This window comes from Grampus griseus (assembly GCF_964374135.1).
Source record: "Grampus griseus genome assembly, chromosome: 7".
In the NCBI taxonomy this organism is placed as follows: Eukaryota; Metazoa; Chordata; class Mammalia; order Artiodactyla; family Delphinidae; genus Grampus; species Grampus griseus.
Window position 1 is genome coordinate 27,062,328 of NC_139001.1, and position 22,688 is coordinate 27,085,015.

Sequence of the window (22,688 nt, forward strand, 5' to 3'; positions counted from 1 at the left end):
ATTGTCCCACAGTAAAAGCCTAAATAACATACAACTTTAGGGATGCAGTGAGGCTGTTTGTAGGGAGTTAGATTTGGATTTAAATTCTGGATAAGCCACTTACTAGCCATGACATCCTGGGCAAGAGTGGAAGTGAGAATTATCTGTATGGGTTGCTTGGAGGATTAAATGGGAAGGTATTTGAGAAAGCACCAAGTATCATGCTCAATTCCATATACATTAGCATCTCTGTCTTCAGTATATCAGACAAGTTGTCATGTACCTTTGCTCTTTACTTTCATTTGACACATCAAAGCTAGACTTGAGAGATTTATGAAAAATGAATTCATAACAGTTTTGTTCTTTAAGACCAGGATTGAATGTCTCCTTTTACTATAAGTACACTTGCTTATGGAATCTCTGCTTCTGCCACCAAATAGTCTGTTTCATTTAATAATGTGATATTTTAAAGGATAGGGTAGCCTTATGAACCTTGGACTTTTACATAAATTTCTTTGCATAATGATAATCTTTAAAAATGAAGTTTACCTGGTTTCAGTGGAAGAATACATTTTCCCTAATTGGCTTTCACACAAACCTTTTTTTTTTTTTTAAAGCATTTGAAAATTTATATTGGGTAAAGTTTGCCACACAAAATTCAGTCTTGGTATGTCAGTCCCCTTTGGTACAAATGAGTAGTCACTTTTATGAGAGACTGAGTCTCTTGGGGTATCAGTGACTCAGTGATTTTGCCTGTCCTGGCATCACCGCTTCCGCCCCATGCCCTGGGGCAACTGGCTCCACTTACATTGTTTCCTACCATCTCTAAGCCCTTTCCATTCTACAAGCTTTTGATGAGGACTCCTCAGTTGGCCCTCTGTGTCTGCTGCCCCAGAATGTTATGGAGGGAAACTGCTTCAGATCAGCAGTTATAATGTGGCCAAATCATTGACATAGGAAATCATCACCCTAGGATTTGGAGCAAACCTAAGAGGGCAGAAGGATTCCTGGTTCTGTTTCCAGATGTTTCCACTGTTCGTGCACGGGCTTCCAAGTTCTAACAGTTCAGTCCAAATGACAACTATTATGGTTAGGCCAAAAAGAAAAAGGAGATTAATTTGAAAATATCGTAAATAATACAATATTGGTTCACTGTACCTGGGTTTCATTTCTATGCGTGCTACTTATTTAATTTTTTCATTAAAATCCCTTTGTTTCCCAGAATAAGCACAAATTCTGGGAATTATGAATATTAAATCAGTTATAATAAATGGATATTCATAAATGACAGTAATTAACATCTTAAATTATTTTTAGTGAGAGCTTTCATGCTTCCCCTTTGGGAAAGAACAGCTTTTAAAATGTTTGATAATTAATAAAAAGTAAGGATATCCTCAAAATCATTGAATTACTCAATTTAAGAACTCTTTTACGTTTGTATAAAAGTGTTGAATTGTGACATTCACTGTGCCTTTAGATTAAAGTTGCTTTGAGAGTGTTTTGAGGAGGGTAAAAAATCTCCTAGATGAAAAAATCCACATGCTTTCTTTCCACCCAGTGCACTATGAGCAGTAGTATATCAATGGAATTTTGGCTTGGTCTTTACAAACCAACTGGTTTGAATAATTGAAAAGCTGAATCCTGTCATGCGGTTTTTCACTAATTTTTTCTGATAAAACAAATAAGTTGTTATATGTACTTTAAGAGCGGTTTAAAATAAAAGAGAGGGACTAGTTTGATTGCCTAGATCACATATCTTTCATATATTTAAGGTGAGAATATCTGGTCTTTTAAATGAATGAGGTAGAGTTTATAAAGTACATACTTTTTTTCTATATAACTCAAAACTATGGTTATCCTTTTAAAAGCAAATCATTAGGCCTTCGTATAGGTTAATGCTTTTGTTTGAAAAAATAAAAAATAATAATTCAATAAAAATACAGGTTTGGTTTGAAAAATGTTAAAAATAAGATATCTTCCAATTACTTTCAGTAGGAAGTAAGTTGACATTTTCCCTAAATATACTGAAACGGCTCCAAGAAAACAATCCCGAAATGTGAAGGAACAGTTACTTTGGAAAGTGACACCTAAGTTACCAAAATGTGAAAGTGATTCTATATTTTATTTATATTTTCATTATATCCACTGTACCACCCTGCAGAAACAGACTGGGTCAATCTCGGATGGGAGGACCCTGCTGCCCTTTCGGCTCCAACTCCCATAAAAGAGTAAGAAGAATAAATTACGTGACCTCTAGCTGACTTTGGAGTCAACATCATACCGTTCTCTGGGCTAAGAGGATTCTCTGACACTTGGAAGGTTTTAAGTACAGGTTCAGAAACATTTTCAGTGACCTGAGGGAAGCACAGCTGTCACGGAAGGGTTTCTAATGCATTCAATAAAAGCCAGGTCCCTGAACCAAGTCAGCTGCTGCTTACTCCCAAGCTCCTTCAATCCTCTACCCTTTCTCACACATTAGTCATAGGACTCCTTCAGTTCCTAGAGCACTTCATGCGCTTGTCCACCTGAGAGCCCTTGCACATCCTGGACCCTCTGCCCAAAATGCCCCTTTCCTCCTTCTTTGCTTGGCCAACACCTTCTCAGGCTTCTGAGATCAGCTCCCAAGTTGTCTTCTCCCCATCCAATAAACTAAGATTACTCTTCTCTCTTAAAGCTCCCTGTTCTTTTCCTTCCTAGTGCTAAGCTTATTGATTGGATATCTGCTCTCCACCAGACTGCATGCTCCTTATAAGCATGGATCATGTCTGTTTTGTTCACTAGTGTATACCTAGAACTTGAAGACTGCAAGGAACCTTGGGCTTCATAGGTATGTGCTGAATGAGCAGAAGAACATAAGGCCAAGATGGATCTTTCAAATCTATGAATTAAAAGATCAAGTCACATTTTCAGGGAGTTAACTAATAATCAGTGGCTATAATGATGCTGATTATATGCACTGCTTGTAGCCCTCAAATTTTCTTTTATTCCTTAGACTAATTTAGTTTAACATTATATCAGGCAGCAAAATTAGAAAAAAAGGCCTCAATTTAAGAAAAAAAGACCTTGCTAAAAAAAGGTTTAAGTTTATAAATCTGTGACAAAAATAAATTATATTTATTGATAGTTTATAGTTCAGTAATTTAGAATAATCTCCATGTAGGAATTCAAAAAGTATTTTAAACAAACCTAATTACAGATTATAAAAAGACAGTGGGTCTTTTGTGACATTCTTCCATTTTTAGCACAACAAAATGAGCTCTAAAAGGGACAACAAAAGGAAAAATAAGTGAAGAAATAAATGAATAAAATGGAGAAGTATCAACATTCTGATTTTAGTATACAAAAACTAAATTATATTGAAACAAGTAAGCTTTCAATATATTTTAAAAGCTTTCTTCTGCCTTCTCCTGTAACTCTCAAACAATAGACAAAAGTTACCTGATCTAAGTCAGAGAACCAATAATAGTTTGCTTTTAAATAGTGCCTTTCATCTCGGATTCTAAATGAATATTCTTCAAAGGCATCTGTCTGCTTCATCACTGAGAACTGAAGAGCTGACATGGCATTCCATGGTGAGTAAATGCATTAAAAAATTCATGGACAATAACAGGTCTCAGCAGGAAAGAAGCCATGATCGCAGTTTCCAGTTCACTACTCTCAATATCAGATTCATTCACTGACTTCTTCATTTATTCATTAATATTTATTGAGAGTTTGCTACAGGCCATGCCCTGGGGAAGCCCAATACAATAGTGAGCACAGCAGAGACAGTTCCTGCCAACCCTTCCATAAAAATGTGTTGATTTCATCAATAAATGTATTTTGGTTCAGTCACTTATAAAATTAAATTGTATCTTTTCTGTCAAAACATTCTACATGAAGTAAACTGGTTCTCTGTAGTTATTTTAGTTAGCCATTTAAACACAAAGTTATCTTTTCCTTTATCGAGCAGATTTTTCCTTTTTTATTTTACCATATTCATCGACTTTTGATTTTGTATAGAGAAGTGATAATACATTTAATTAAAGTCTTTGTTTCTTCTTGACTATTTGAAACAGACAGCTCCCAAACTGCGTCACATACTAACCCATACAGAAGTACAGCGCGTATGGGTTGAGGTTTATTTACCCTTATTAGAAGACAAACCTCAGAGTCCAGCAAGCCTTACCTTCCTCCACTGTGACAGTCTGTTCTGAGGCTGGTGATGGGGGTGGAGAAGGAGGCAGATTAGCTGTCTCTTCAGCTGCTGAAGAGCAAACAAACGAAAAAATGAGATACAACAATTAATCCTATTAGGCCAGTAGATGTGTAGGCAGTTTTGCTATCTGTAAAAAGGACTCGTTGTTAAATTCAGGGAAAGACTCAATAGCAAGCTGCATTTGACTTATTTTTAGCCCCATTACCTGGTTCACGTATTTTTGAAAACCTAAAAAAAAGAAGAGCATTTCATATTTAAAAAAAAATCATTTTGTCCTCTCCATAAAAATGGATTAGAGATGGCTGCTAAAATTCTATCATTGATCCCATTAATTTGTGTCTGCTTGTTCAATTAATAAAATATTTCATTCTGGTCCTAATTTACTATATTCAAACCTACCCAGGCAAGCATTTTAGTTTGGATTTGGCTTGACTGATTAAAAAAATGTTAGAGCTCTCTATTGTTCATTTTGATATGGAAACTAATCACAGTTATTTTAGGAGATGTATTTTTTAAATAACATTTTGTCCACTGATGATAATGTTGAAACCCATCCTCTGTATGTATTCTTAGAAAAGAAAAATGAAGCTGTCACAGCTTGAGGCAACCTTAGATAGAAACATGTACTAGTGGGAGCTGAGAAATATTCTACCCTTGGCACTACACGTGAAGAAGGACCAAAGAGAGAAAGGTTCTAAAAGATGGAATTCATTCACATTTCACTCCAAGTTTTCCTCTTCAAGACCCTTACCTTCTTTATGACCACTCATATGAAGGTAAGGGATTTTAAAAGGAAATATTTATCAGTCAAGGCCAGTGGTAAAATTTATTTTAAATAAGCCCTGTGGGCTTCTAAGGCATATTTTAAAGTTTCCATTTTTAAAAAAAATTTATTTATTTTATTTATTTATTTTTGGCTGCATTGGGTCTTCATTGCTGTGAGCAGGCTTCCTCTAGTTGAGGCAAGCTGGGGCTTCTCTTCTTTGCAGTGCGCGGGCTTCTCATTGCAGTGGCTTCTCTTGTTGCGGAGCATGGGCTCTAGGCACGCAGGCTTAGTAGTTGTGGCATGCGGGTTCAGTAGTTGTGGCTCGCGGGATCTAGAGCACAGGCTCAGTAGTTGTGGCGCACGGGCTTAGTTGCTCCGCGGCATGTGGGATCTTCCGAGACCAGGGCTGGAACCCGTGTCCCCTGCATTGGCAGGTGGATTCTTAACCACTGCGCCACCAGGGAAGCCCTCAATCCTTTTTTTAAAAGAGATTTTTCTTTTAAAAATGAATGAAATTTTGTCATTTGTAGCACCATGGGTGGACTTGGAGGGCATTATGCTAAGTGAAAGAAGTCAGAGAAAGACAAATAGTGTATATCACTTACATGTGGAATCTAAAAAATATAGCAAACTAGTGAATGTAACAAAAAAGAAGCGACTCACGGATACAGAGAACAAACTGGTGGTTACCAGTGAGTAGGGGGAAGGGGCAACATAAGGTTGAGGGTGTGGGAGCTATAAACTACTGGGTGTAAGATAGGCTCAAGGATGTATTGTACAGTTCGGGGAATGTAGCCCATATTTTGTAATAACTGTAAATGGAAAGTAACCTTTAAATTGTAGTAAAAATTAAAAAAAATTTAAAAAGGGGGGTTTTGTTTTATTTGAAAGAATACAAGTAAACCACAGAAAGAAGGTTAATGTTTTAGATAAGTTTTTCCCTCTCTGTTTTAGAAGAAAATAATCCTTGATAATCAAAGAACATTTTATTGACTATAATGAGATTATTTTTAATTACTATTCTGGGAGAGGAGAAATTTTTATTGTTTAATTTTTAATAGACAATGGAGTGCTAATCAGAAAATCAAATATTAAGGATACATTAGATTGAAAGACAGAAAAATAGATATGTACTATTTTTAGGCTTTAAAAACCATACCTTTCAATGTGTTAGTTATATGCACCTGTGAAATAAACATATATGTTCAACATAAGAGAATTTCCTTTTTTATGCATCTCTGCATGTACATACATCTACATTTAGCATCTATCTGTCTCTTTATCTATCTATCTGTCTATCCAGAGTAGGGACAGGGAGCCTTTGGTTGAGAATGCTTTCCTTGGTGACCACCATTATGTTACCTGTTTGGCCCTGCAGGGCATTTGACTCGTAATGGAGAGGGCAAATGCTATCTCATTTTCCTTAAATGAACCAAGTGAAGACCAGTACACTATATGAGATACAATGTCACTGATGATTCTAACAACCTCTGGCTATAGGTTTTGTGTAGCCTGTTCAGGGAGACCAAAAAGAGACTGTAGTATAGACAATAATTAACGAAAACCCATAAAGGGAAAAAAATCATCTCTAATTAAAGCATTAGAACATTTTCTTTATGAGTAGGGGCCATGACATCAAAATGCACTGGCTTTATTTTTATAATAACTATCTCCAGTGGTCTGGAAAAGGAAAATTAAGGGCAATTTAGGGGCAAAGTCTAATTATAAGTTGACTGTCCTAAAGACTACCGAAATACCACGAGTCTGTTGAGGAAGGTGAAAATAGATCCCAGGGCGTCCCAACAGAGATGTTTGAAGAATGTCACAGTTAGGGATGAAGTAGGAGATATGGCCTGTCTTTGAACGCGAAGACTTGATTCTGTGATCAGGGTGCAGCAGACACAGCCCCTGACCCGAGGCTCTTTCTCATTTACCTAAAGGCAGAGCTGCAGGCTGATCTTTATGCTGAGCTTCTTTCTCTTGTTCACCTTTCAGAACTGCTACAGCTTCCGCCGTGACTACTTGAACTATCCTTGCAGACACCTCCTCTGTAATAAATAGTAACAAAAGAAAATAAAATGATGAGCCATCCAAAACAGGTAGCAACAAGGAAAAATAATCAAACAGTATAGTCAATTAAGATTTTATTTTCACTGTCTTTCTCCCAAAGAAGTACAACAGAATTTATTAAATTGCAGATAAATACACACACACACACACACACACATACACACACACACACACACACACACACACCACACACATATAAACCAAAAAAAAAAAAAAAGTGAGAGAGAGAGAAAATAAAAGGAGTTGGCATTCTGGGAGCTAAGCAAAATTAACACAGAACGAAGGAAAAATAATGAACCTGTATGGCAGCTTAAATTTTAAAAACTGTTTATACAAACAGAAACAATGTAACATTTTGTACCTAGTAAAACAAATTCTAAGAGAAGAGAGGATTCATTTTAGATTTAACTTAAAATACTGTTTTATAGTTTTCTTACAGTTTTATAGAAAAGTATATTAAAATAATCTTCTATGCTAATTTGCAGAAATACCATGATTTAAAATCGAAAGATGCTTCAAAATGTGAATTTATGATTAAACAGCACTATCTGGGATTAGTTTGAACACAAGAGATTAAGAAAAATCTGGGAAGATAAAATCTGAGTGAAATACATGGAAATGATATATCAGATGGTCTCTTTCTAAAGAGCTACTACTTTTCTAGACAGTGGATGGTTTAAAGATCTTTAAGGTCATATGATATATATTCAACCTAGTCAGTGCAATAGTTTCATTAAAAAAAAGCCAGGGTGGGAGGGAGGGTCATCATTAAAATGATCAGTCTGTGAGATGCCTGATAACTAGTTTTTGGCCTGAAATGGCATCCGCTGAACCATTAACAATGCTAACTTCATATAACCTAGTCAGAAAAAATTCAGGAAATGATGTTCCATATATCATCAACTAAAAAGGAAAGAAGCCTTTTGAGATTAAAAATATTTTCTAAATTAGAAATAAATCCTACAGAATTTAACTTTTCATCATCTTTATATAAAAACATCTACCGTACTAGGAAATAAACCCACTTATAGCCTTAATAGAAACAAGTTGTCCTGGATAAGGGGATGGGTAGGGATTTGTTCTCATAATTTTAATCAAGATTTTAGAATAAATATTTCATTGAAATTATGGTTCCTGATTGGAATTAACACATTCACAAGCAGGTTGGGGGAGATCTGCCTGTTTTTACCTGGCTGGTTCATTTAGACACAGCCTCCTGTAGAAAGGCTTCATCACCCCACCCAGGATGAGAGAGACCATAGTGCTTGAGAAGCAGGCTTCTGGGTAAGCAATCCACTTGGACAACATTTATCTGAATTTTAAAAGCTGGATTACCTGATTGAATACATTTGCCTCTATATGTTTAACTTCCTGATTTTTTAAATAGCCACTTGACACTATACCCTATGTATATAGTCTTAAGGGATGCACTTTAAACACTCTTATCTACAGCCAGTAGCAGTAATAGCAGGAGAAGCAGTATTTTAAAAATATTATAGTGCTCACTACGTGCCAAACACTTTGCTAAGGTGGTTGCTCTCATCATTCTAATGCATTATTTACTATTATTACTCCCATCTTTCAGATGAGGAAACAGAGGACAATAGGATTAGATCATATAATCAGACATTCTTATACATATCATAGTTAGAATACCAATTTTCAAGTAATTAGTATATTATAAAATGCCTTAAATACTAAAACTAAACTAAGTGTGATTTAATATATTTTAAAAATTATTTATTTTGTTTATTTTTATTTTTGGCTGTGTTGAGTCTTCATTGCTGCGCATGGGATTGCTCTAGTTGTGGCGAGCAGGGGCTACTCTTCGTTGCGGTGCGTGGGCTTCTCATTGTGGTGGCTTCTCTTGTTGCAGAGCACGGGCTCTAGGTGTGCGGGCTTCAGCAGTTGCGGCTCGCGAGCTCAGTAGTTTTGGCTCGCGGGCTCTAGAGCGCAGGCTCCGTAGTTGTGGCACACAGGCTTAGTTGCTCCACAGCATGTGGGATCTTCCCGGACTAGGGTCCCCTGCATTGGCAGGCAGATTCTTAACCACTGCACCACCAGGAAAGCCCTGATTTAATATTTTTTTATGTTTGAAGTATAATTTTAAGAAGCTGGAGTCCTAATTTAAATTTCAAGTATCCAAAGAGCAAGTATGGATAGGCTACTTAAAATTATTTCTGAAAAAGCTTTAATTTCTAAGCAAGGCTCCAGCAAATTCATTTCATACATTTATATAACAAGTATTTTTCATAAAGCAATTTTTCAGACAATACACTTTGCACTCAATTTAGTTTCAACAAGGAAGGATCTTTTTTCTTTACTATTGCAAAAATGTACAGAATAATTTTAATATCAAATAGTAATGATACAATTCATCCTTATAAGGATGTTTTAAACTATACAATTTAATTCATAGCATCACATAATTTTAGAGCTGAAAGAGCTCTGAGAGATTTTGTCTAAATCCTCTCATTTTGCAGATGAGGAAACAAAGGCTGGGTATACTGATGAGATTTGCTCAAGTTCAGACAGCTGATGGAGGTAAACAGACTAGAACCCAGGTTTCCTATTATGGTGTTTTTTCTCTTAAATAGAAGAACAGAAGGACTAATAGAGAAACAACCAGAAAATTCTCTAGTAGTCGTGTGAATGGCTACTGGAAATATATGATCTTTAAAGGTATGAACCAAGGAAACATACTCTCAGACCTGCTTGTCTATTCATCTATCTAATGTACACTATTACCATTCCTGATTATATTTTGAGACTATGTACCAAGTGATTGACCATGATTGAGTAATTATCTATCTATCTGTAATTATCTATCTATTTATCTATCTAATCATCTACCTATATATCTTGTAGACCATGTTAGATACTGTAATAGATAATTTAACTCAAGAAGATGAATACTTTATTTCTGAGACAGTACTATTTTATTAGAATTTTTGTTCTATTTTAGTGTTTGAGCAGAAATTTTCATAGTTGTTCCAGGTAAATAAATGACAATAACAATCATCAAAGCACTGTAAGGAATACTAACTGCTGTGCTATTTGGTGGGGAGGGCAGAAGAGGAGGAAGGGCTGCGTGTTTTCATGAAGCCAGGCTGTTGGGGAGGCTTTCTCTGAAAAATCCCTGAAAGGCTAGTCTCTCAAAGTGACATTTTCAATGGGAAAGAATACTGCAAAAAGGGCTACAGAAAGTTAAATCCACTTTGAGACACCTCTTTGTTGTCTACACTGCTTAATAATATGGCAAAAAGAATTATTTTATGTTTTGCGAATTGCCACTTGCATATATTAATTTTCAATGCAATTCAGACCTTTAAAAATCAAGAGTGCTTTTTAGCACTTCTAGCATCCAGGTGTTTTATGGAAAACTGGATATAATGGAGAGGTGGAGCAAGAATTGCAGAAAATGGGACATATGTAGAACCCATGCGTCTTCTGGATCATTCCTGCATCTCCTTGTTGGCACGTATACAAAATTTAGTATCTCTCTATGGCATTTAGTAAATACATCTTGCATGGAATTGTGTCAGTACACAAGCCTTATCTCCACTACCATGTAAAGTTTCCCAAGTCAAGGACTTTCTCTCTGTCATACCTGCAATTCTCGAAGCTTCTCTCATTGAACTTTACCCAGACTGAATGCTTAACACAAGTTTTTGAAAGGATGAAAAATTAACATGAAAGGAAGGCTTGTTTATGATGCTTACACAAATTCAGAAATAATCTGTGCTTGTTACTATATTTACTAACTTAACCCCCCCAATTTATATCATTTATTGTATTCTTGTTTAAGTTTTTGATGCATTTTAGAATACTACTTCTTAAATGGGGGTTCCAAATTCTTCTGTACCTACTGAAGAATTTTCCAGGATCTAAGAGTAGTTAACATAAATTAAATTTGTTTAAATTGGGAAAATAATCCAATAAAAATAAGTATCTACTAGTTTATGTGAACAAATTACAACTGAGCTATACTACATTATTCCAGTCTTTTTGTTTGAGATTGTATTTAGAATAATTTTGAAACCGTGGAGAACTAGTTTATATGTTGTTGGCTAATGAGAACAGAGGTGAACTTAATAAAGAATGCATTCGCATGAGGTGTAGGCCAAATGACATCATTAGGCACTGTACAGACTTTCAAAATATTCTAAACAGAGATAAGGGAAAATTGAATCATTACTTATCTCCAGTCAGTTTAGACATGTCCAACCTAAATAAAATGCACTGTATCAGCTGGTACCACATATCTTGTGAGTGATAATTTAGTCTTAGCAAAACAATATTATTTATTTAGATGGGAAGAGACAGGACATTTGAATTTTATTGGTTTTGTTGTTTCAGAGAACATTAATTTATAAATGTGTTCGAGTTTCATAGTTGAATAAGCTGATTTTATATTTGTATGTATTTAATCATAACTAGTAAGAAAATAATTTAGCCCACTCTTGGGATAATTGATCATTTTTTTTCTTTAAAAGAATTTAACAGATTATAAGAAACGTTACTTTAGAATAATCAAACGGGCTGTATGGGAGTCAAGTTCGTGACGTGTTATCTTCCGTTTGGGGTAAAAATAATACTGTTAAAACTTTAAAAACAACTATTTTCTAGTGTTAATTTCATAGTGTTAGGAAAACATGAGTATAGGATTGCTCTGGGGGTTTCAATTGGTCCAGTCAATTCAAAAATCTTCCTCTAAGAAAGGGCTGTCATCAGTGCAGAGATGGTAGCTTCCCCCACGGAGGATGGCCTTTTCTCAATGGAGGCCTAATCAGCAGATCTCCTGAGTGAGGCTCACCGTTATAGCCTGGCTCCTGGAACAGGAGCAAATTCACTCAGGGTTCAGGTAAAGTTCAGGGAAGATTAATGGTAAACGTGTCAAACATATACAAAAGATAAAGGAAGGCAGTCACAAAATCAGACCTTAAAAATGATAACATAAGAGCTACAATGTGTGTGTGTGATTATATATGTGTATATATATATAATTATATGTACTTAATTTTATAATTATATAATTTCTTTATTCATTCTACAAGTATTTATTAAACGCCTCCATCCATCCTCCCATTCATCCATCCACCCATCTATCGTATCTTTCTATCTAGGAGATTACTGTCTTTTATAGTGTGCATTAGACAAAGTCACATGGACTTTTAATTCATAGAAATGTGGGTATAAACTCCAGCATTGCTACTTTCTAGTTACTTCATCCTAGGAATTTTACTCAAACTCACTGAATTTCAATTCTTCAATCAAAAAATGGAAATGATAATAGTACCCATCTCACAGGTTTTTGTGAGGAACTCAATTACAAAAATATATAACAGGCCTGGCACATCAAAGAACTCAAATAAAAAGAAGATCTCCCACTAGTTCTTTACCAAGATGTTTTTATTTTCTCTCAGCCATATATTGTTCTGAGTCTTCTACCTTTATATTTCTACTTTAAAGAAAGAGCAACAGTGATATGCCCTAAGGGTCCAGCCCAACTAGGCTATCATTATGATGAATATCAGATAATATGGTTAGTCTGCAATCATCTATGTTGATGGCTAAGGGCAGTTTTTTGTTTTTTTTGTTTTTTTCTAGACAAAGCTAGAGGGATGTTATTATTTATTCTCTGGCTTTATACCCACTTCTTTGGCCGTGTAGGTTCTGGTCTACCATCTGCTATAGATTGCAGCCAGTAAGTCCCAATTTAGGACTGTCTTCGAGACAGTGTTCCTAAAGGCATGATAACCCCTATCTACTGCTGAGGACAATTAGCAACATGAAACATTCTTTTTGTAATTAAGAGATTAGACATTTTAATTTTTCATCGCTCACTTGTTCTACCTCCTTATTGCCTTTCCTACTTTCTAGTCTAATTCTTTGTTGTTATTTTTTCTTCCAAACATTATACGTATAAAATTTTGAATAGGACTTAGCTGTTCAGAAGATTAAAGATGAATACAGATTATGCATAAACTGAAAAAGTACTATTCATTATACTTCATTGAAAGTTAGCATTGATCTTCACAGCTGAAAACATGACACATCTTACTGTAATCTGAAATTTTGAAAGGCTCGGTTATGTTTCTTTTGAACGTCTAAAATTTTCTGGAAGTGGACACTTTTAGTCTATGTTAGAAATTGTCTTAGTTAAGGAGCTTGTATAATATGTGTTTTATTCTCTCTTTTGTTAATGTCAAGGATTTCGAATTTCAGTGAAAACCTTACAACCAGTATTTGAGTATTAACTTGGCGTTATTTTATTAGCAGTGTCATTATGGTAATGAGACAGTTTTTATAAATAATACAAAAATGGCTCATGAAATGGCTGTAAAGTCCCATTATGCCTAAGCAAATGAATAACTTGGAATTGATCTGATAAGTGATCTCCCTGTAAATCAGCTGGAATAAAAACATTAAAAGCCTCATTTTTTTTAAACAAATTCATCTTATAACCTCCAAATAATGTTATTGATAATCGGCTGATATAAAACAAGGGATTTAAAGACACAGCCCAGGGAATAGAGCAACAGGTGATATCATATCATCACTATATAGATAAACAGCTACAGGTAAAAAGTGAAGTCTGTCTTGTAAATGTATTCTGGATAACAGATATGGGGTCAGTATTCACAAGAGGATCAAAGCAGTCCTCAGTAGACTGAATTGAATTCTGGAAAGAAGAATGTTTTTTCTTGTTATTGGATAAATATATTTGTGGAAACATATACCACCAATAGGAGTAAATAGGTATAAGAAACTAATTGAGGGACTTCCCTGTTGACTCAGTGGTTAAGAATCCCCTGCATCGGGTTCGAGCCCTGGTCCAGGAAGATCCCACATGCCGCGGAGAGACTAAGCCCGTGCGCCACAATTACTGAGCCTGCGCTCTAGAGTCCGTGAGCCACAACTACTGAGCCCGCACGCCTAGAACCTGTGCTCCGCAACAACAGAAGCCACCGCAATGAGAAGCCTGCGCACTGCAACGAAGAGTAGCCCCCGCTTGCTGCAACTAGAGAAAGTCCACGCGCAGCAATGAAGACCCAATGCAGCCAAAAATAAATAAATAAATTTATAAAAAAAAAAGCAACTAATTGAGACATGCTCTCATCCACAGGAACCTACTTGATAATACCTCAAAGATATGATGTTAAGATACTTACATTATCATAAATAATGAATAAGCATCATACTGCAATACAAGGTTATTAAACAAGTTGCTACACTAGGCACTTTTATTTCCTGTCAATATTATTTAATCCACACAGTAACACATTTTCCAGGTTGGAAAACTGGCAAAATAACAGATAAAGGCAATTTACTGTCTCATTTGAATATCATTTTGATTTACGTCAGTGCAGTACAAATATTTTATATCAGAGTAGATTCTGGTGTCAGAAAATCTGGAATAAAATTCTCTCTTTATCTCTTATTATCTGCAAGTAAGTGACAATCTCTCTAACCCTCAGTTTCCCTATCTGTGAAGGGGAATAGAAGTGATATTCATCTTTTGGTATGTTGTGACAATTAAATTAAATTTATATATCAAGTGTTTATTTAAATTACATATTACTGTTTTAATCACTTTTACAGTCTTGTTATCACCAAGTCTACTATCATCATTTGATTGCAAAATGCAGGTAAAGACCTGAGGGTTTTTGTTGTACATTAGGACGATTCTCTCATTTTTCCCAGTGAGTACTTTCTTGCCTGAATTTTGTGTCACTGTCTAACAGACTCTATCAGGCTCCTGCCACTTATTATTTAAACTAAAAAAGTAAATTTTACTCTACCCTTGTACCATACTATTCAGCATTTACAGTTGGGTTGCAGCCCTCTGTTTTCTTCCATGATGCTGATTCATGCTACACCACTGCTATGCTCTGCTGGTCACATTATTTTATCACATCAAATTTTGTTGCCAGTCTCAGAACCAGTTTTTAGCACCTATTTTTAATTTAGTTATTTTGTTATATTAATCTATCAATATTGTTTCATTGATTTATAATAAAAACAATGGCGTTGAAACTTTCTCTGTGGTCCTGACAATTCCAAGTTTGTCCTGAGCAACACAGGACATTGTTGGTATGCACAGAAGTCTGATTTTGAATGTGTACCTTTTGGGTTTTCATCAGAACCAGCTGTGATTACTTGAACATGTAAAGTCTCATCAATTAGACTGTGAACAAAAAAATCCAAGCAAGTTGGCATATGCCTGAGAACATATTTTTGTTGATTTCTTTCAGGTTGTTTAAGGGAAAAGTAAGAGACATAGACAATAAATTCAACCACATGGAATATAAAAGCCAGCAAGTGTTTCTGCTTTTAAGAATAATGAGCATAATAGTGCTGTGTTAAAAGAAATGACAAGTAAGCCTACCATACACTTGTGAAAGAAGGAAAACAAAACAATTTTAGAACGCTCCTGTCAAGAAAAGGTTTTTCTCAGTAGGGTACAGAATGGTTGCCTAGGAAACCGATGCTAATTGCTGCTGCTGATGGAAACTAGTCAACAAGGAAAGCACTGTGTTCGAAGCGCCCTGCCAAACAAATACCTTAGATAAATTCATAAAAACAGGAAAGAAGGAAAGTTCCTTGCTTTTACTCCTTGCTTAATTTGGAGAGTAAATATTCTCTCTGAAGCTATTTCCTGTAATCAACTGGTGATGAAGGAAATTAAAAGAGCAGATTGGATTTTTGTTGTTGTTTTGTTTGTTTCTCTGGCACCTTAGCACTTATTAAAGAGGCCAGTGTTGGCATATCCCTCGCTAGTCAGACTCCCATTGATTCCAAAGGGTCACCCCGGCCAACACTACAGCTGTAGATCTCTGCATACCAGCTTTTTCAAAGATTTCTTCCTAAGACTTACTGACTAAACCCAGGATAAATTTAATCTATGGGGGGAAATGCTTTTGCAGTAAAGTTAGTCTATGGAGATAAATGCACTTAAGATACACGATCATGACTGCACAAAGTTTATTCTGATGGGTACTTAAATTTAAGAGAATTTATATCGCATCCACTATAAATGATGGAACTATGCTTAGTCATTACGGGGGCTACAAACATGAGTAAGACATGGTGTTCCTACATTAAAATTGTGCTTGAAAGCGGGGCAATCTCATTGAAGGGCATGGTTTTGTTTTTTAAGATTTTTCTTGTAATGGCCACCGATTTTAGCTGATCTCACCATAATCACTCATATGGTCCTCTTCTGAAATGCATCTGGGCTAGGATTAGGAGTACGGTGTACGATTATAGGAGAATTTTCCCTCTTTCGCTCTCTTTTTTCCTATTTCAACCTGTGTGCTTAAATCCATAATCTTGTTTAGACTGACAATTTAATTTACTCAAATGGAATTTTTAGAACTTGGATAGAATTGGCCTAACATTTAAATTTAGTCAAAGGGAAAGGCTTAGTAAATTAAGATGGTTATCAGTGAAAGCATACTGCAGGTTAAGGATATTATAGTATGGAATCAAAAGTAATTACAAAAGCAAAGCATGGATCAAAAATAGTACCTACTGGAAAATTTTACTTGTAATTTTAAGGGTACAGCAGAAGAAATATAGTAAGCAAATATGGTCTAGCTTTATACTTACATATTCTAGTTAAAGATTTGTGCTCTTGTTGGTATTGGGGGAACCCAATATAGTAATGTGTGTATATTTATATTGTTGTTTGTACTTCATATATTAAACATTTACTAATTAAATCAGCTTGTAATATTTTATTGATCTTAAATTAATTTGAGAAAGAAATGTCTTGGGGAATATGCCCCTCTGAAAATTTCAAATAGCTTAATATTAATAAATTGAATGCAATAATTAAGGCACTGAGGGAATTGATAAAATGCTTTTAGAGCTTTGAAACGCTCAGTTTTGCATTTTGTCAAAATCATTACAAATGTACTACTTCTTGTAGACTTTGAGAATTTGGATTATCTTCTGCATTATCTTGAACACATCACACTCTTGAAGGAAGGTAGCATAAGACATTATTAATAACATTGATGAAAAGGTGAAATATCAATAAAACTAAGAGAGCTTGAAAAAATTCATCCTTAGAGTAACTGTGGGATAAACAATACAAAATGTACCATGCGTGCAGAACAGCACTTGCGTACACGTGTGCTTATGTGAGTGTGAGTGTGTGAATTCTGCATATATGTGTGTGTGTGAATTTACGTATGTGCCATCATTCATGCACATGAGGGTCTCTCCGTGTCTTCAAAGCTTCATCTGTATTTGGGTATCTCAAAGGACTTGGGCACGAGGCGCAAGTCTAAGATTTCATATGGGGAAATCATTGCTTCTACAGTTGCAAAACCTAGGAATGTCTGAGGCAGAGGATACAATGGAAAAATGGAAAAACATTCTAGATTCCAAAAAAAGTCACTGGAGTGAACTTTTAAAGTATAAGTGCTCCATACACCAGGAAGAGTCTTTACTAGTTACTCCTATTAATTTAAATATTTCATCTAGGGAAAAACTGTTAGAATAAAATGGTAAAAATCACCGGCTTAGCTACCTTTTGTTTGCTCCTTCTAACTCATTCCCAGCATAATAACTTAAGTAAATCTTTGGAGGCCTTGTGACCTAGAAGCATACAGAATTTAGGAACTATGTGATGAGAAAATCACGTTGTTCACAATACATCATACGGTACATTCAATCAGCAAACAGATAAACCAACATAACTTCTGTGTAATTACAGTTTGCTTAAGCCTCTAGTCCTAACATCATTCTGAGAATGAACGTGCAAATAGCAACATAACAGCATCTACCTTATGTGCTTTCTTCTTAGCCAGTCTCTTGTGAACTGTAAATATTTTAAATAAGTGATTCTCCATCTTCCATAACTGCCTATTTTATTTTTGCCATTGGAGCTCTATAAAATATTGTCCACAAATATTCTCTTTATATCAGCCCTAAAAGGACTTGGCAGACTTTAAGTCACTAAGTGCACATGGTAATTCTTTATAATTTTCAAATTATAACTGAATATATATAACCTGAGAACAATGTTTCAATCATACTGTGGGTAAAGGGACAATGGAATTAATTACATTGTGAAATTCTGAAAACTAAAATGCTATGGTGAAAAAGAAAACAAAAGAAAATGAGAAGATAATTTTGAGTCATCCTTCTTTTATCCTTTACTAATGTTTGTTAAATTAAGCTCAGTCACAACCTGAGAGAAGGAGGACCGCTTCCCTGGAAAAATTCCAAACAAGCAAAACTGTTGATAGTTAAAGACTTTTTTCCATCGTGTCTGAATAGCAAAATCAATAGACTTTGCAAGTGAGAAAATAATTTTTTAAAGTAAGAAAATAAGTGTTAGGTCCAATGTTATATTTGTACTATTATGATAGTATTTAAAAAGCAAAGACTTTAATATAATTTTAAAATTTCTTTATGCCAAAAATTATTCTAGAATAAAATTTTCTTTTGTGTTCTGGATTAATACATCCCATGGAAAATACTATTAAATGAATTTCTCTCCAATCATGGGATACAAAAGTTCATTATGTTAAGACAAACAAGAACAATAATAGTAATTTCAAAGTTATCTTCAGAAAATTTAAAATAACATACAAATCCTACTTTAGAAAATGCCCCTTAGGGATCTGTTGAAATAAAATTTTACATTGATGATTTTGCTTCAATGTTGTTTACTTATTTCAGCCTATACCTCTTCTCTGTGTAGTGGGTCTCATTGTTACCAAGCACACCTCTAGAAATACTTGCCAATTGTGGGTGCCCAGGGTGATATATCGCACTTAAAACTGTCAAAATATTCATTCTTTATTTGAAGACACTGACGCTTTATATCAGAAAGCAAATGATATCTAGGAAGCATAAAATTGTAACTCATTATGGCAATAGCTCTGGTTGTTCTACTGTAGGAATGCAGCAGAAAGAGAAAGGTAGATCAATATTGATGGAGTGGCAGTGTTGAGAAAAATGCGAGAATGTAACGCTAGCTAGGTAGGTAGCCTAACATGGGGCAAGGCAACTGCGCTTTGCAAATGGCATTGAGAGTGGGATCCTGGGCATATGTGGTATCTGCAGGTGACTGCTGACAACCTGAAGAAAATGAAGAAATAGGATTCAGGAAGCAAATGGGAGGGTGCTCAAGGCAAGTTCTATTTACTTCATAATTTAGCTTTGGATTGGCAGATGCTACTGTAATCATACGCTATGCAAAGTCAAAAAACACAGAGCTTCATTTGTCATAAAAAACACAGTCCTGGGGAAGAGTTATAAGGGGCTCCCTGATAATATGAAAATTCAAGTTTCCTAAAAAGGTCCTGAATTTTTCTTAGTAAAATATAGCAATGAAAATTCAATTTACTATGAAAATATCTATTATTTTCTTCCTGACATATAAAAAAAAAATTTCTAAATCAGGACTTGTATTTTTTCAAAATGAAATTACAATTTCAATATTTCATATACAATAGCCCTGATTAAGAAGAGGCTGGCCAAGTTTTGGTTCTAAGAATATGACCCAAAATAGCTTGGTTTCTCTGATTCATCTTCATTCCCCTGCTACATTATCAGTCACTCCTTCCCAACTTTTACAGAGGTCCTTCACCCTTAAAAAATGTTTTATTTGAGCTTGTACTTGGGTCTGATTTCCTAAAGAGAAGTTTGTTGTATAAGTAAGAACTCTTACGAAACCAGGGAACTTTGTGCTCTTTTTTTTCTTGGATAATTCTGAAATGCAACGTGAAATGCAGAAGCAGGGCTGACTTGGTCTGACAGTAACAAGGTGATCAAAAGCTACGGGAAGAGAAGTTCAGTTTTAATGCAATCATTATATTATTTGAAGCATTACAGTTAAAATTTTATAGAAAAAAAATAAAAGAAACACCTTGACATTTTAATCAAATAGATATTAAAAATACTTTCTAACATTTTCCACAGACCTAACGAAGAAAGGCATTTTGTATTTATAGTTTTTTTCACACCTATTTACATCAGAGAACATAAGGAAGAGTTGAAACACCATTATCTGAGCATAGGAGACTCAAGCATTTCTAGTTAGAATTGAAGAAATGCTCATTATTTTAAAATTTACTTTAAAAAAGTTAGACATAATTTGGGAGGTTTTTATTCCTTCACTTAAAAAAAATAAATCAAACTTCTCTGGTGATTCCAGTCCTAAGACGCTAAATTATCAGCTAGGGTAGCTTCAATTCACTCATAAACAGTGAAATCCAACTAGAAAGGAAACGTGTGTCACCAAAACAGCCAAATCCTTGAGCAGTGTTTTCAATACAGCATTCAGATCATATGTGCAAGTTCACTGTGGTCCAAAAGCATTTCAAGTACTAAATTTTTCTTAGGTCGGAGAGCAGATATTTTCATGAGGTCAGAAATCACTGTTATCTTGATTGAATGAACTTCCTCTCCTAAAATGTGACTTTTGAAAGTGGCATCTGTATTTGCTTCAAATCCATTTCTCTGTTTCTTGTTTTACTATGATCAAGACATAAGAATTGGGTGAGAACTGGCCTGGAGGACTATCTTACATGCTTTGTGACTTAGGCCAAATTAGTGCAATTTTCTTTTTGAGAAAAGGAAATTCTGGTAAAGCTCTCAGGGGAGGTTTATTCCAATCTTTTCAGTGCATTAGTCACAAACCTTGGTTTTTCAAGCTGATGAGAAAAACAGCCAATAGGTAATTCTTAAAGAAAGAGAAAAATATAATTTGGCTTTAAGGTAAAGAATAGCAACGTGCAAAATGCAACAAGGAGAAAAAGTATCCAATGAATTGATTCATTTCAAAAATTGCTTATAAAAGTAATAGTAGTTGTTTTTCTTGTCCTTTTATTATTTTCCTCCTTGGAGAAAAAGAAAGTCCTCTAAATACTGAAAAAATTAATGATTAGAATTAGAAAATGTAAATGGGAGCATCTTTCATTTTAATATGTCAAAAAGAAAAAAAATTATCGATTACGAACAGCTTTTATCATTTTTTAAAATAACAAAACTAGAGAAGTATATCTAATTGAAATTGAAATATTTTCCCTAAAGTTAGTGAATAAATATCCCTGTTATTCAATAGGGAAATGCTGTTTATTACCTAAGAACTTATCATTTTCAAATAATTTTATAGACTCACAGATGAAGTAGAGTAAAAAAGAACATTGGTGATATTTTATTCAGGTTAACCTTCAAAAGCAGGATACATAACATCTCTCCAAGATAATACTGGTATATTCCTTTACAGAAGTATAATTAAGCCTATGATTTAGAACATCAATTTGCTTTAAGATTCAGTTTGTCCATTTGTCAGAAATGAAATTTGTGTGACCTCCTGATCTATAGCAGTGAGGCAATCCTTACCTTACAGCCAGAGGATAGGATCAACAAAGACGTTCATTTTAGAGTTTTGTTTGCAGGATATTTCAGTATCATTTTCTATCGAGGCCAACTCTATTACATGAGGCTCAATTTTGCAGGAATGAACAAGAAAAGTTGTTCAATATCTGTATACTTCTTAGCTGTTAGGTTATTGATGTCTCTTAGAAAGGTCATTTATCCTGTTTTTTCATATTCTTCCCAGTTCAGCTGTTTTCATCATCAAGACAATATTTCTAATCAAATGTCTTACTGCTATTTTAAATCAAAGATATATTTTCTTTCTTTGCTTCAAACCTTCACTCCTATTTTCAGAACATATCAGAACATATCAAGTCTTCTGCTATATCCCTCCATGACATTCCCTTTATAACCATATTTCAGAGTTCCTACTTGATTGTCCTAATCAAGTTCTATAGTCTTTACTTTGAAGCTAGCCTCCTCTCGTTGTTCCTCCATCTGCCTCTTTAGTTCCAGTATTCCTTTCTAACATCATCTTTCCCACAAATGTATTGCTTACACTGTGGTGTAATTTTTGTAGCCCCATTTTGTTGATGTCATTTCCATTCTCAAAACAGAACATGGATACTAACGCTCTTTTTCTTTATCTCACTTCAAAAAAATGTTTATTAGCACCTACTATGGAACATAAGCATTGCATTATATACCAGAAGGAACATGAAGATGAATGAAGCACAGCTTCTACCTCAAAACACGTAGAACCTAGTGATGGGGATTAAAACAAGTAACAAGTAACCTCAGTAAAATGTTCTGATATGATCGATGCTATTATTAGCAAGATATAAACATGGTACATGGGGATGTTTGAAAGAAGAAGAGATTCATTGGAGAAAATAAAATTAATCAGCTCTGGATCTTTGAACATGGACTTCTGATAATCTCTTCTGTTGTATGTACCCTTTCAAAATATTTTTCCATCACTTGTTTCACGATGCTGCACACGAATGAAACCATAACAGATTGCTTGGGCAAATTATCTTTGCTTGCAAAAGAGAAGATTGTTAGTTCAATCAAAGGACTGACCATTCATGCTAGAGTCACTTATGCAAGAATCAGAGGTGCTCAGCTCCCAGCACCGCTTGGACCTATGTTTCCAAACACAAAATCTGGACTGAAAATATTGAGTCTAATTTTCAGGCTGCTGAGGCCGAATCATCTCTATTATACATGATTTTTCTCTGAACCTTGATTCCTCCCTTGGTATCCATTTTGCCTAATATCTTCTGAAGTTTGAGTTTTGCTGAAATCAACTGTAAAAGCAGATATTTA

At 34.9% G+C, this 22,688-nt stretch overlaps 1 protein-coding gene across 29 annotated transcripts in view; it reads right to left on the reverse strand.

The window, feature by feature from the left end:
• MAP2 (microtubule associated protein 2) overlaps positions 1-22,688 on the reverse strand; it is a gene marked incomplete at its 5' end in the record, with an annotated part of 72,850 nt that overhangs the window by 42,852 nt on the left and 7,310 nt on the right. For 22 of the 29 annotated variants that reach the window (XM_082658502.1, XM_082658496.1, XM_082658501.1 and 19 more), the window contains 2 exons: positions 4,148-4,225; positions 6,878-6,991. In XM_082658502.1, coding sequence (XP_082514628.1) covers positions 4,148-4,225; positions 6,878-6,991 — 192 coding nt within the window. The remainder of the gene's footprint in view (positions 1-4,147; positions 4,226-6,877; positions 6,992-22,688) is intronic. The other 7 variants (XM_082658504.1, XM_082658503.1, XM_082658491.1 and 4 more) reach the window with 1 other exon arrangement.